The 15877-nt window shown below is 42.9% G+C and overlaps 1 protein-coding gene across 3 annotated transcripts in view; it reads left to right on the top strand.

Moving 5' to 3' along the window:
* SLC12A8 (solute carrier family 12 member 8) overlaps positions 1-15877 on the top strand; it is an 88288-nt gene that overhangs the window by 4996 nt on the left and 67415 nt on the right. The window contains exons 2-5 of one of the 3 annotated variants that reach the window (XM_034786255.1): positions 280-521; positions 4910-5056; positions 9509-9700; positions 12390-12621. In XM_034786255.1, the coding sequence (XP_034642146.1) occupies positions 402-521; positions 4910-5056; positions 9509-9700; positions 12390-12621 (691 nt within the window). In that variant the 5' untranslated portion in view covers positions 280-401. Of the gene's footprint in view, positions 1-279; positions 522-4909; positions 5057-7716; positions 8312-9508; positions 9701-12389; positions 12622-15877 lie in introns of those variants that run through there. The other 2 variants (XM_034786257.1, XM_034786256.1) reach the window with 2 other exon arrangements.

The following is a 15877-nucleotide window of genomic DNA, read 5'->3' as shown; positions in this document are numbered from 1 at the left end:
GTCAAGCTATCTGTTCTGTGACATGCCTGGCATACCTTGCCTTGAGGTATGAAACAAATAATAAAATATTTTAAGCTCAGGACTTTGTTTTCTTGTCTTCATACTAAATATGCCCTATCAAGATGCCTTATTAGAGGCAGCTCCTATATTTAACATGCTGGTATCATTATAAGGGTGTGGTTTGAAAGGATGGTGCTGCTTAAATGGCAGATTTGTGCTTCTTTGTCTTCTGCAGAATTAGAAAATTACAGTAGGTTTGTCTTTCTTTTTCTTCCCCAGCCCTTCTGATTAGGAGTAACAAAACCATGAATCCTCGTCTGTGGAGATTCCAGCGCGACAGGAATTTGTCTGAGAGGAATAGCTGACCTTATACTCTGCCCCCCAGACTTGTGATTGGCATTATGGCTGCACGTTGGACATATAGCTCTAACATAAAAGATAAAATGTTTGTGCTGAGCAGCGCTGCTGGCCTGAGGAGTGACACGCACGTGCAAGAGCTGTTCCACGAGGAAGCACAACAGGTATGTTGAAAAGGCTCCTTCTCCCCAAGCCACTAATCTCGAGTTCCATCTTCAGCCCCTGTGACGTCATCATGAACTGGCAGATGAATAAACTGACATAACAAATATTTGAAATTAATCAGGTTATGTCAAAATCACATGTTTCAGTAAGAAAGGTTTTCATTCCTTCTTAGGCCTTGAACATGAAGGATACCTTATTACCCTAGTGAGATCCATCAGAGTTGCATGATGGTCACCCTTTCTCAAGGTCTTATGTTTCATCCAGTCAAAAGTAGCCTCTGCAGGGTCTGGTCCGGTCCATGGAAGTTCTCTGAGACTCCGTGGATTAACATCTTGTCTGGATGTCAGGCAAGGAAGGGGCCTGTCTTCTGTGTTGGTTTCCAGAGAGCGGTATAGGGTATAGTCACCTTCCCCAAACTCTAACTCTTGGCTTCGTCCACTATGAGATTCTAGCCATGCTGGTACCAAAAGGGGGTGGGTTTGTGTTTTTTGTTTTAAGCAGCTGAAGGAATGAACTGGGGCCCTACTCCCTGCCCCTCAGGCCATGCAGGAGAGCCATTGCAAACTTCTGCTTGGAGCACAACTGAGTGTGGTGAATGGTTCACAGTACAGCACAGAGTCTCAGACAGCTCTTTCCAAGGACAGCTCTGGTAACGTTTGGAAAATTGCTGCTGTCTGGTTGTCTGTAGGCCTTTTTTATTTTAAGATTCTACTACCAAACATGATGGTCCATGGGCTAAAGTCTGGAACTGAGTCTTGTTTAAACAGCTTGGAAAATTGAGATACCTGAGTGAGAATTTGGCTAGGATACAGGGGTTAACTAGCTCATACAGAAAAGTGCCTTGATGATTGCATGTTGTCGAGACTTTGGTTTTACATCTCTTCTGAAAGACCCCATCTTTAATGACATAGGAACCCTTGCCATCATACGGGGGGCCTGGGTTCTGTAACCACGTCAGCACCACTTACCGAATCACCAACAAATAGCAATAACATAATCATTAGTAAAGTCTTTTAAATGTTGTTTATTTCCAGTTCCCCTAAAAAAAAAATTCCAAATTAATTTGCTCACTTGATGGCTTTCCTATGTAGGACCCAGTTACTCTGTACCCTGGAATGCTGTGTATTGTACTTGACAGTGGGTTAAAGCTTTTTGACACACCTGAAACTGTTAAAAATGAACGTTTTAGTGTTAAAGTTATTCTGTTACCTGCAGTTCTGCATGACTCTATATCACTGTGATCATATTGGTTATGCTGTATATGCCTAAAGATATAGCATGTTAGGAAGCAAACCCATGGTTAATACCAGTCTTCCATTATGACTGTATTGGCCTTGGCTGAGGTTTTCAAAAACAGGGGCCTAATGTTAGGCTTCTAAGTCCACATTTAGGTGCCTAAATAAGTGCCCTTATTTGTCAAGAGTGCTAACCAACCAGTAACACTCACTTAAATAACAAGCTAAGTTAGGTATCTGCTTACTGTAATGACAAAAATAAAAGTTTGTACTGTTAGCCCTGCAGAGCCAACGCAGAGAGAGTAATTTCCCTGACATTGTGGTGCCCTCGAGCACTGGTGCATGCTATCCCTCCTATTCTCTGCCTATGGCACATAATAGTCTAGTCTCCTGTGGGCTGTAATACTTTGGTCTAATTTTTGTTGTTGGGTTTAGTGTGTGGGCGCTTGCTGATGGTGGTGGCCTGTGGTATACAGGAGGTCAGACTAGATGATCTGGTGGTCCCCTCTGGCCTTAAACTCTGTGACTATGAATGAGCTGGATTCTCTTTCTTCTTGTGCAGCTTCAGCAGAATTGCTTACTAAATTCCCACCACTTACATATGTGCAAATCCAGCAAAAATGTTGGGGCTGCACATGTGTAACCGAAGGGTTAATTTGGCTTGTGGAACCTTTGGTACTGGTGCTGATCCATGAGAAAGAAAGACCCCCAACTTGTCTTTCAGAAACCCAGGCTGAGTTTGCAGGGCTGGCAGTTAGAAAAAACGTCTTTGAATAGTTTGATAGTCACTGAGGGAAAATAATCATGGAACCTTGATGCCTTTTCTATAGAGTCACTTTTCAGAGGAGAGTCACAGTTAACCATGCGGAAGCTGACTTAGCATCACTCCATATTCTGCCCAGGCATTACATTCCTTCCCCACTCACTCTCCAGCTTGTCACCATGTAAACTGCATGTGCTGTAGCAGAAGTGTTTCAAGGTGGTGAACATGTCCTTTGCTGGAGCAGGATGAGTTAACCCAGAGCACTTCCCAGCCTTTACTCATAAGCACATAAGAATGGCCAAACTGAATCACACCAATGGTCCATCTAGCTGACTATCCTGTCTTCCAGCGGTGGCTGGTGCCAGATGCTTCAGAACTGGACAGTTATTGAGTGATCCATCATCCCCTGTCGTTCACTCCCAGCTTCTAGAGTCAGAGAGTTAGGGACACCAAGAGCATGGGTTTGCATCCCTGACTGTCTTGACTAATAGCCATTGATGGACCTATTCTCCATGAATTTATGTAATTCTTTTTTGAACCGTTATAGTTTTGGCCTTCATAAAATTTCCTGGCAACAAGTTCCACAGGTTGACTGTGCATTGTGTGAAGAAATACTTCCTTTTGTTTGTTTTAAACCTGCTGCCTATGGTTCTTGTGTTATGTGAAAAGGTAAATAACACTTCCTTATCACTTTCTCCAGACCAGTCATGATTTTATAGCCCTCTATCATATCCCCTCTTAATCATCTCTTTTCTAAGATGGACACTCCTAGTCTTTTTAACCAGGTATTTATATAGTGGCATTATTATATTTTCTGTCTTATTATCTATCCTTTTCCTTTTCATAATGGTTCCTAACATTCTGTTGGCTTTTTTGACTGCCGCTGCACAGCAAGCAGGTGTTTTCCGAGAACTGCCCGCAATGACTTCAAGATCCCTTTCTTTAGTGGTAACAGCTAATTTTGACCCCATCATTTTGTATGTGTAGTTGGGATTATGTTTTCCAGTGTGAATTACTTTGCACTTATCAAAGCTGAATTTCATCTGCGATTTGTTCCCCAGTCACCCAGTTTTGTGCTATCCATTTGTAACAGTCTGCTTTGGACTCAACTATCTTGAGAATTTTGTATCATCTGAAAACCTCGCCACCTCGCTGTTTATGCCCATTTTCAGAATATTTATGACTATGTTGAACAGCACTGGTCCCAGTACAGATCCTTGAGTGACCCTGCTTTTTCCACTCTCCACTGTGAAAACTGACCATTTATTCCTACCCTTTGTTTCCTGCCTTTTACCCAGCTACTCATCCATGAGAGGACCTTCCCTCTCATCCCATGACTCCTTACTTTGCCTTTGATGAGGACCTTGTCTAAGGCTTTCTGAAAGTCCAAGTGCACTATCTGCACTGGATCACCCTTCTTCATGTGTGTGTTGAAATCCTCAGAGTCAGCGAGGCCTGATTTTCCTTTACAAAAGCTGTGTTGAATCTTCCCCAACATATCATGTTCATTTATGTATCTGATAATTCTGTTCTTTGCTATAGTTTCAACCAATTTGCCTCAAGTTGGGCTTACTGGCTTGTAATTGCCAGTATCACCTCTGGAGCCTTTTAAAAAAATTGGCATCACGTTATCTGCCAGTCTTCTGATATACAGACTGATTTAAGCATTAGTTTACATACCACAGTTAGTACCTCTGCAATTTCATATTTGAGTTCACTTCAGAACTCTTGGGCATATGCCCTCTGGGTCCTGGTGACTTATTACTATTTAATTTATCAATTTGTTCTGAAACCACCTCTATTGACACCTCAGTCTGGGATAGTTCCTCAGATTTGTCACCTAAAAAGAACAGCTGAGGGATGGGAACCCGAGGAGAGCCCAAGTACACTCTACTACGACTCCATTAATGGGGAACCTGCTGATTGGCATCTCCTGTAACATATCTTCTTGTGCCTGATAAAAAACGGACTGTATAGCTTTTACATGTAGCGCCCCATGCCAGATTGATTGAGATGTTGTGACCCTGCCTTCTGTACAGTAGAGACCGTTTTTTGTGCTTCGGTGTGGTGTTACTTGTTAGATTGAGTTTTGTATGACAGAGAGAGCAGATTAAGGACTAAATAGTGGTGCTTTCTGCATCCATGTTGTGGAGCCTACAATAGTTTCATGGCATTGCTGGGGATCTGTGGACCTCGGGTCCTGTCCCATCACTCAAGGTTTCCCCTTTCCCTTGATATACTGCTCTTTGTGGGTGACGTCAGGCAAAGCAACACTGTAGCAGCCATGCCCAGAGCACCCTGTTGTAGGAGTCTTGGCAGGCCACTGTCCCACTTCTGCAGTCACCCAGATGACAGCATGGCGATAACCAAAGGTTTTACTTTCCTCTAGGTATCTCAGACACAGACCAAACCCTGGTGGAAGATACAGCTGTTCGTCTGGGAGCCAGTGCTCTTTGGAACCTGGGATGGCGTCTTTACTTCTTGCATGATCAACATTTTTGGAGTGGTTCTTTTTCTGAGGACTGGATGGCTAGTGGTGAGTGAAGGACAAAGTGGGTGACACTGTGGGTTAAGTAGTAGGTTATTCTCTCCCCCACCACAGTTGTGTTTGATTTTGTGCTTCGTGAATCGGTTAAATCTCTTGGTTTTTCTTCCGGCTCTTCTGAAAATGCAAATGACTGTGTTTAAAAATACACTGAGGCTGGGGCCGTTTTCTCTGTAATGCGCTGTTCTGCAAATGCCAAACAAACCTGACAATTTATAGAAAAGTCCATGTGTAACGGTGTATCCAAATATAACTTTCCAGGTAAAATGTATTGCCATGGTTACACATCCTCCACTGTCCTCCTCCAAGCAGCACTGAAACAGTCGTATTTCTAACATGGCAGTTTTAAATGGAGACCCTGCTGTTCTGACTAAAGGGCCCTGGATTGCGCAACATTCTCCTTGATATCCAGGAGAGTCCCATGCGTGGCTCAAGGGTAGCATATATCCCAGTGTCATGGCTTTAAGAGTGCGCCTGATACTGCAGCATGAAGCAGGATCCAGTCTCGCTCAGTAAATTGTGCTGTTCCCTGCAGCTTCCATGTAGGAAAAGCAAAGCTTCCCGAGGGAATGTTGGAGCTGAACCTTGGACTTAATGTCATGAGCCCAGCTGTTCTCAAAGGTACAAGAAGAAACTTTTAACATCTAGAATTTGATATAGCGCCTTTCTTCTGAAAGGGTGGGGAATTGTGTGTTTTTACAGGGAGAGAAATTCAGGGCCAGGTTCTGATCTCCCATGGCACCAGGGTATATTTGGAATAATGTCAATGAAGTTACGCAGTCTGAGAGCGACTCAGGCCCGTAATAAAGCGATATCGATGAATCCTGTTGCCACTACTGGTAGGAAATGAAGCAGCTGTTCAAAGGCATATAGCATTACTTCACAAGGGTTTATAGCAGGAAATGTAGATACGACCAGATCCAACTGAATCTGCAGGGGAAACATTTAACCCAGTCCTGCCAGGTTCTGAGTGCCTTCAGTTCCCTAGCATAGCCACGTTAGCTCACTTCCTGATTATATCATCTACATTTGGCATATTGGTTCAATGGGCCCAGTGTAGTTCCCACACTGGATGTTGGGAACAATACTCTTGTGAGAATTGCCCTGGAGTCTACAATGACCAAAAGGGTCCAGGCCTTCATTCAAGGCTGTACCTCCAGAAACCCCCTCTCCCTTAGTTCCACCTAAGGGATTAGTTCATTACTGACTCAGAAAGCTGAGTGCCGCCCACTGAATCACCAGTGTAACTTCCTTCAGCTGCTATGATTTTCCTTGAAGGTCTCTCCTCCACGAATCATCCAGGCCCAATCCTTGCCTTATGAAATCTTATAGTCCATTGCCCGCACAGGTGTGTCATCATCAGAAAGATCCTCATTCCCAGTTGGATTACCCAGGGCCCTTTACTGATACCCATTAGCCAGGCATAATAGGTGAGTTTTTTCATCGTTTACTTCCCTTTCCCACATTAATTTAGACTGAGATGTCAGAAAGCTTTCCATAAGCCTTTCATCGACACCGTCATATTGCCTTCATCCCTCCCTTTGCTATTTAATAGAAAGGTACTGGTGGCACAGTCAATAAATAAAGTAAAAAATCAAATATAGGATTTTTTAAAGGGAAATGGGGAGTGATTGAAAATAATAGTATTAGGCCTTGAAGTCACTGGGGCTTCACACAAGCACAGGGGTTTGCTTGCCTGGATCTGATGGCAAGATCAGGGCCTTGGATTGTAACATTTTCAAGACAGCAGGGGTCATGTCTTCCTATATATTTCTGCAGCACCGAGAGACACCCCGATTCTTACTGGAGGTCTTTGGGCCCACACTGAAGTATTAGATAATAATGCTAATGATACACTGGGCCTTTAGTCTCAACTGTAGCATGTCCTGTCACGCATGTGTAAATAAGCTTCAGTGTTCCAGTTTTCTCTCCTGCTCTGATCCCTGAGTGTGGCGTTCCTTCCCATGATGCATTGCAAGAATGAATTCTGGTTTTTAGGGTCTGTGTTACTGACTTTTTTTTCTGAAGATCCAAATGGACTGTCCATTACCCCAGGCAGTGGGCAAGAACTACCCCTCCTGGGTGATTAATAGAAGTTATTTGCTACCAATTAAACTTTCAATAGGTTTTTTTTTTTTCAGTGTGTTTAAAAAAAAAAAATGCAAGTTTTCAGTACTGACTTAACCTGACTGTACATAACTGAGGCAAAGAAACAATTGTTCCTTTTTCTAAAAACAAAACAAAACTAGATTATAAGGGTTCATGTGATGTAGACCCAGCTAGCAGCTGCATTCACAATGAGCCTTGGCTTCATTTTCTACTGATCCAATAAAATCAACACCTAAAACAGCAGGATATTGAACCAAAATAGGATTTCACAATGATAGCAACATCCTGGATACATTTGTCTTTAAAAAAAACAAAACAAAACACCACCAACAGAAAGATGTGGGACTTAGACCAGCACAAAATAGAAGCAGCAGCCGCCTGTCGCTGATAAGAAACAAAATGGTGCCAGAGGCCAGCGTGTCCTCAGACGCAAGCGCCACTGGAATGAGGAGAGAGGCAGCTTGGCAGCCATCAGTGGAGAAAAATTATGCAAAACCTTACCATAGTATGGGGCAGTGCTGTGGAGGAGGGAAGGGTAGGGAGAGGTTTCCAATCCTCTCTGCACTGGCATTGGGTCCTGGATGAGTTTTCAGGGGAAGTGACTGAGATTCAGAGATCAGCGAGATATACTAGCTGGGGAAGTTCAGCAGGAACATAAAGAGATTCTCTTGACCCTGGAAAAGAGATTTCTGCAGCATGAAGAACAAGCATAAGATGGTGAGAACAGGACTCACAGGAGAAGCATTTGATGCCGGGACTCCCTGAAGGCACTGAACAGTCTCTAATTCTATTTCACTTTTGGAATTCTGACTTGAATAGAAAAGCCCACCAAACGTGGCAAGCTTCAAACTGAAGGCACACAAGGTATGCTGTCTCTTAAAGCTGGTGGGAGGCCATGGGCTATATGTGGCCTGGTTCTATGGCTATCAAGACACACAAGCTGACTTACCTGCTGCAGTCACCAAAGGCTCCATGACACATGGTGGCAAGAGCATTACATGTTTCTGGGAAGAATTGGGTTTCCTTGTAAGCCTGTGGACTGAGGGGTTCTTGGATTCTAATACAGATGACCTGCTCGCCCATTCGCCATTTCATAACACAGCTACGGCGGTTGGATACATGGAAAAGGGATTTAAGGTAGGTCTGTTAATGCACCTTAGCAGCTGGGAATTAGAGAACAAGCCAGCGCCATATGCCAAGGCAGCTGTTTGTGGACCTCTGCTCTAGATCAGGAAGTGAAAAGTCACAGGTTGCACAGATCCGCTTGTGATACCACCAGGAGGCGAGCCAATTTCCGTGTTGCAGGCCACTGAACAGTCTTGCTTGAAAGAGACTGTCCCAAGCATCTGTGGAAAGCTGGAGGAGCACATGGGTGTGGACTGAGATATTGCGTCAGACGAGACGGTGTATAGTCCAGATAACGACCAGCAAACAATTACTTATAACATGTTTATTTTTTCTCTTGTCTATTCAGTCTTTCCTTCTGTTTTTGTAGTTCATTGGTTTGGGTGTTAGCAACATAGTACTTCTTAGTGGCTTAGATTTTCAGAAGCATTTGATCTCAATTGGAGCTGCTGGGTTCCGAGCCCTTTTGAAAATCCGATCATTTAGGGGCCTAAGAAATGGGCAGTTTGAAAATCCAGGCTTTTATTTCAGGACGTATTGGGTCCTGAGGTTTTTTGTTTTGTGTTTATCTGACCCAGTATTTGTTACAATCAAAATATTTCTTCCCTCCCTCCCACCCTATCCCCGCTCTTTTTACCTTGTGGTGGATTATTTATGGTTATAAGGGAGTTGTAACTGTGAAACTTTAGCTGAGTAGTGATCTGCCCTTGATAACACCCTGGTGTGTTAAATCTCAGGTCGAGGGATCAGTGAGATAACCTGATGCCCTCAGGAATTTATACAAAGTAGGGCTCTTTTGAGGAGACCCTCACTCACTTGTTGATAAGGGTAGAATTTCCTAGAAAGAACCAGTGGGGATAAATATTATTATTTATTATTATTATTTGTACTGCTGTGGCATCTAGGAGTCCTAGTTATGGACCAAGAGCCCGTTGTGCTAGGCGCTGCACATACACACAACAAAAGGACGGCCCTTAAACCTCAAAGACCTGAACATGTTTCAAGAATTTTACAATTAACATACATTTCTATGGTTGCTAAATTTACAGGTGAGAAGTGTGTGTTTTATTTAATCCGAATATAAAATAACCTACAATGAATTGACACAATGTGTTATAATTAACTGGAATCTCAGAAAGTGATGGGTCTTTTTTCCTACCCTGAATAATTTTCCTTGTGTTCTTCGGTGTCTTTTTTTCTCCATTACAGGGAAACACTGGCATTTTAATGGGCATGTTTCTGGTGTCCTTTGTTGTCGTGGTTGCCCTGGTAACTGTCTTATCTGGAATTGGGGTCTGTGAGCGGTGCAGCATCGGAAGTGGAGGAGTCTATTCCATGATTTCTACTGTCCTCGGTGGTCAAGTTGGAGGGACCATTGGCCTCCTTTATATTTTTGGTCAGGTAAAAATGATTGTTACTGCAAGCACGCCCTTGGTCCTTTTCTTCCACGCTCTAAAATAAATAAGATGATCCCACTGAGAAGGAGGGTGGCATGGAAAAGCAGAGTTGTAGGCATATAATTCCATTCCTCTCAGTATGATCAGGCTTGTTGTCACTCATCTACAGCAATACATCAAAGAGTACAGATCAGTCCTGTCATGTTTGAACAGGGGGAATGCTAATGAGGAGGCTAATGATTTCCTCCCCATGTATGGAGCCATCTCTGACACAGTCTGAATTCTCTCTGCTGTCCTGAGGTGCTGGTCATGGGAACAATATCAATAGCAATATCTTTATATGCGTAGAAATATTTCATTCTTCTGGCGAAGGTAGGGTTTATCGAAGGAAAGACAGGCTGTTGCTTCAAGGCCTCTGATAGTGTTGAGACTCGCAGCAGCTCCTTCTTTCTCTCCACTCTCTGAATTATCCTTTGCAATATATATACTGTTTCCTTTTACTTGGCCTTGTTATGAAAGTAGAAGGATCCTATTTAACTCCTTCCAAAAACTGGTGTTAATCAATTGAAAAGAACCCTGAAATCCTAAATTGCAGTGCTCCCTGCAAACAGCTATATGGCATTTCTCTGTGCTTTCAGGATTCTTTCTTGTATTAGACTTTTCAGGCTAATGCATTTTGTTTCGAGTCAGGTTCTACTTTTCTTTTCAAGTCTCAAATGCAATCTTTTGTGAATATCCCATCACGACACTAGATGTCCTTTCATAAATTATACTTTTAGAAGTTCTCTGTATTAAACATACATATTGAGGGCAAAGTTTTCAAAACTAAGCATGTGCAATTACATGGATGCATTGCGAGCACTCATTGTCTGCCTGGAAATACCTGTCCATGAATGCACAGACGCTAAGTTGGTGGAAATCAGTATTGTTCTACTTAAGTCAATAAAGCAGTGCTGATTTACCCCAGCAAAGGATGTGATCTATGGTCTGTTAATCACTAGTTACTAAGGGCTTGATTTAACTCTTGTTGAAGTCAATGGAAGTCTTTTGATTGACTTCCCTGGGAGTTGGATTGTGCTCTTTGTGACTAACTAACCAGATTGGGTCATTTGTCCTGGGACCACTGGATCTAAAAGCATGAGCCTCTACTGCTTGGACTAAAGGACAAGGACCATTAGTCAGAAGATAGTGGTTAACTCAAAGCTGTATACATGGCCTGACCATTAGAGGGGGACAAAGAGCCATGCTGTGTCAATATAGATTACACACTCACCCTGGCTGAGGAAGTTCATCCTAAACTTGAGAAGTCCACAGCAGTTCAAATACCCATATGGGCCACCAATTTGTAACACCTGAATGTGCATACATTGGTTTTTTTGAACCCATACGTTTGGTGCACACTGATGTTCACACGTAACTGCCCAGGCCTGACTTTAGAAATGTGACCCTTGGTATCAGCTGCACGTTGAAAAGGATTGTCGCTGAAATGTCAGATATAATAGGAAGGCGGGAAGTTTTAGTTTAGAGAGTTATACGGTGAATAATAGTCCTCTCTCTTCCCAACCCCCGCCTTCTTCTTTGAATCCAGTAGTGCCACTTTGGTTTGGCAGGGAAAGGATTGCTTGGGTTTGTATCTTCTCTATGGCAAGAATCGTAAGCCTTAACCTGCACACACTTCTCTGAGCTTTGGAACTCCATTTCTGCAGACACACACACATCCAGTGAAGAACACAAGTCCTTCTCTGCATCAAGAAAAATAAACTGCTCTCCCCAGAGCTCATGGAACTTGAGTTGCACAATACACGCTTATCAGAAGTGCAGGCTATGTTCCAGTAAAGAGACAGGGAACCGGTGGAACAGCAAACTTTAAATCCAAACTAAATACTGAGTTAAAAACCTTGAAAACAATAAAGTGGGAAGCAATCAGTCGTTCTCCAAGCAGGTGCTACACAGAAAGAAACAAAAAACAAGAAATTACAGAGATGTGCTCTTATTTGGGCAAACGTATTTTCTTTCACTTCAGAGTATTGTTCAGGAGATGCTCAGTGTCTCTGGGGTGAGTTTTATTCTGTTGCTTTAAAAAAGGGTGCATTTTAGAGCTGGTAAAAGGTAGGTAGCTTGACAGTCTCAGAGCCCTAAGTCCCCTATTTACCCACGGAACAGGTCCAAACTTTCTTACACTATCCTGCCAACATACCTCATTCTTGTGTTTAGTCTCCATGTGAATGTTTGGCCCAGGGAATCCTCAGCCACTCTGCTAAAGTTACGCTTTGGCTGTGGGTGGGTCATTGGCAGTGGACATCAAATCCAGGACAAGGAGCCTCTATTGCCTGAGCTAAAAGCCCAGCTTTGTTACTGAAGGCCATAGCAATCTCTATGGGTGGCCTAGCCACCACTCGAGGGGGACAGAACACCACCCTGAGTGGGTGGGTATTACATTAACAAGGGTGCAAATTGTGATGTGGCGCTTGTCCTGCAGGGACTTGCCTGAGATAACCGGACTCCTCTCAGATCCACCATGGTGCAGCCATCAGATGGTAACAACCTTCAGTCAATACCATCCTGGACTGGCTGAAACTAACGGGTGAAATACTCCGCATCTTGCCACCAATCCTCTGAGCCATCCTTCTGTTCAGGCATGTTAGGCAGTACTTGCGCTGGGGGTGGGGTGTTTATGTTTAAATGTCATTCAGTGTGTTGCAGGTGCTATGTACATCACCGGGTTTGCGGAATCCATCTCCGACTTACTGGGTTTCAGTAGCACTTGGGCAGTTAGAGGCATTTCACTGGCAGTCTTACTAGGTCTGCTTGGAATTAACCTGGCTGGTGTTAAATGGATAATCCGTCTCCAACTGTTACTGCTCTTCCTGCTGGCTGTTTCTACGCTGGACTTTGTCATTGGATCATTCACGCACCTAGATCCAGGTAAAATTTCATGAATACTTCATGTTTACAGTTGCAACAGTATTTAACATGCATTAAATTTTGTTTTCCCCTTAATTTATGATTCTGTGAATTTAAAAGCTGGATAAAAATATAGACCAAAACTTCTAGAGGTGGATCCCTAAAGTTAGGCGCCTAACCAGAGCCCCTATTCTGCAAACATGTAGGGCATCTCTACAGCCTGAACATAGGTCGACTTACAGCCACCGCAGTAATTACTGCAGTGGCTGATGTCCACATAATCCTCCTTCTGTTGGAGGTGCACATCCTTACCAGGAGCACTTCCACCTACTGAAGAGGGACAGTGTTGGGGGATGCTGAGAGCCAACAGCTGATGCAAGTAACGCAGTGTCTACACAGACACGGTGTCACCCTAACTTCAACATAAGCCCTACGCCTTTTGTGCAGTTGGAGTTATGATGTCGGTGTAATAAGGCACTTACATCGGCGGGACAAGGTTGTAGTTTGTACACTGACATAATTAGGTTGACGTAAGCTGCAGCCGAAGATAGAGGTAGACCCAGCCTAGGATACATCCCTAAACACAGGTACCAGTGTTTGCAGGGTTGGGACCATAGGTGCCTAACTTTGCTGCCTAAATTTAGGTAACTACTTTAAAAAGTACTGGCTATAACCTTTTATTGAGTTCTTAGTTTCCGAAAGCTTTCTAACAATAGAAAACTGCCTGCACAGACAGAGTGCTATGTCCAATGAACCCGTTTTTAAAAGAGTTGTATCCATAAAGATTAAGGATAACAAATTTACATTAAGAAGTTTTTCTTATCAGTTTGATGCCTGTAATGGCCTTTAAAAAATAAAACTGTCAGCCTATAATGAATTGCATGACAGCACATCAAACAGTTTAGACAGTACGGGCAATATTATCTCATTTTTTCCCCTTGTGTCCCCCCCCTCTACCCAGTGTGTGTGTCTATATCCACCTTCTGTCACTTGTCTTAGATTGTAAATTCTCTAGGGGCAGAGACCATCTTTTTGTTCTGTGTTTGATTCTACAGTACCTAGAACAAAGGGTTCCTGGTCCATGACTGAGGCTCCAATGGGTTACCGTAAAACAAATAATAAATAAGAATAATAATTGTCACCAGGAAAATATTCTACTTATAATGTAAAAACCCGATACGTATTTGGAGAATAATTTTGAAAATTTTGTTTAGGTTCTTTTTAGATATGCCCTTAGTCGTCATAATCAGCAATTGCTATTGGAGCTGAATGAAATAATGGCAAGAATATCCAAAATGCTTGAAATTTGAAAACTTTTGGCACTTCATTGTGACTTCAATATCCATCCTCTCTTTTTGTAGCTTTTTGCACTGAAATGCACCACGTTTAGTAACAATTGGTCTTATGTTCAAGCAAATATTGATCCGTTTACAAGCAAAGACATTTTCAGGATCACGGGTGGCCTAGTTAAGGAGGGGAATATTTTCTGGGATAAGGAAAGTCTCTTAAGGCTGATTGTGGTCCAGGGTTGGAGACAGACATCACTGCATTTAATAATAACCCCACAGTATGGAGTAATGTTAACCCTGCGATTTCCTCTAAGCTGGGGGTCATAGAAGCATATTGCATAATGTGATAGATCGCAATGAAAGGAGTGCATGAATGCTTAAGTGACACTGACCACAAAAAAGTGCAATTATCCAAATAAACAGAAGGTGTCACTTTATCTTTGATTTCCCTCCATTCCCAAATGCACCAATGTTCTTTTAATAAATGGACAAAGTCCATTTTTCGTTGTCCTTAGTTTTGATTTCAACATTAAACAAAATATAACTGCTGGAACAGGGATGGGAAGATGTCACCTTGTAAATATTCATAGCCCAGCTGGTTTGAGAAAATTTCACATCAAGCTGTTTTGTGCTTGCAATGCTGATAGCAAGCAGTGTTCTGATGTCACAGGCACAAGACTTAGACCCGAGAGAAAGCATTTTATGATTCTTTGTAGGTAGGATGCTCTGGGAAAACAATTTTTTATTTCATCATAATAAGTGTTGCAAAATTAAACCTGCTTTATCACTCAACTGATGCTTGGAAAGAAAAGTAAATTGAGGCACGTTGTGCCAGGTACAGAAAATTAAGTTAATGTACTTTTCAAGAATAAAGGAGTCTGTGCTATATAACTAAAGAAAACATTAGGAGGATTCCAGAGTTGTTCACTGTTCAATTAACTTGTCTTGAGTAGAGGGGAACTGGGCCTAAAACTAGCTATCCTTTTTTAATAAAGAGGAAAAAATAGATACAACGTAAGAGAGAGGGAGACTATGGGTCTGCCTAGACTACAAAAAAAGACCCAGGTCAGCTGACTCAGGTTCATGCTACAGGGTTAAAAATAGCAATGTATTTAACCTAAGGGGCATGGGCTAAGGTGTGGTTAATTGTAGATGTTTAGGCTCGGGCTGGAGCCTGGGCTCTAGGACCCCGTGAAGCGGGAGAGCCCCAGAGCTCGGGCTGCAGGCTAAGCCCCAACGTCTACACCACAATTAAACAGCTCCTTAGCCTGACCCCCACGAGCCCATGTCAGCTGGCATGGGCCAGCTGCGGGTGTGTAACTGCAGTGTAGACATAACCAGAGGCGCTCAGGCTGGAGCCCAGGCTCAGACCCAAGCCCTTGCTGGGTTTCAGAACCTGAGCTTCTGCCTAAGCCCGAATGTCTACACTGCTATTTTTAGCCCTGTAGCACAAGCCTGAGTCAGTTAATCCAGCTCTGATACTTGCTGCCACTGATCTTCCTTTGAAGTGTAGACGTACTTTATAGCAGGAGGACGAATATGGAACTGGAAGGAGAGAACAAAAGGAAGAATATAAGAAATAGAGAGAAAGAGAAAACATGCCCAACTTTACAGCTGGAATTTTTTATTCCTTTATTAGTTTTCCTTATGTGAATTTATCTGATAGAAAAGAGAGAGAAGAAAGGAAGGGAGGTGGATGGGAGGTACCCAGTTCAGCAGTATGGAATCTACAGTAGATCTGTGGCCTACTTGAGGAGAAGAAAAGTGTCTTAAGGCTGATTGTGACTCAGGGTGGGAGATGTGGGTCCCAACATTTCATTCCAAGCTCCCTATCCCCCCCAAGTGTGCAGACTATATCTACTGGCTTAATGCTTGTTTTGAGAAGTCTTCATTTGTGTGATTTACAAATAACTTTTTATATGAGAGACTTCTTTTTTTTTTTAGTTGCCTGAAAAGTGTATTCATTGGGAAGTCCTGCATTACCCCCG

This window comes from Trachemys scripta, chromosome 11 (assembly GCF_013100865.1).
Source record: "Trachemys scripta elegans isolate TJP31775 chromosome 11, CAS_Tse_1.0, whole genome shotgun sequence".
In the NCBI taxonomy this organism is placed as follows: Eukaryota; Metazoa; Chordata; order Testudines; family Emydidae; genus Trachemys; species Trachemys scripta.
Note: the sequence above shows the minus strand (reverse complement) of the source record. Positions and strands in the feature narration are given on the sequence as shown.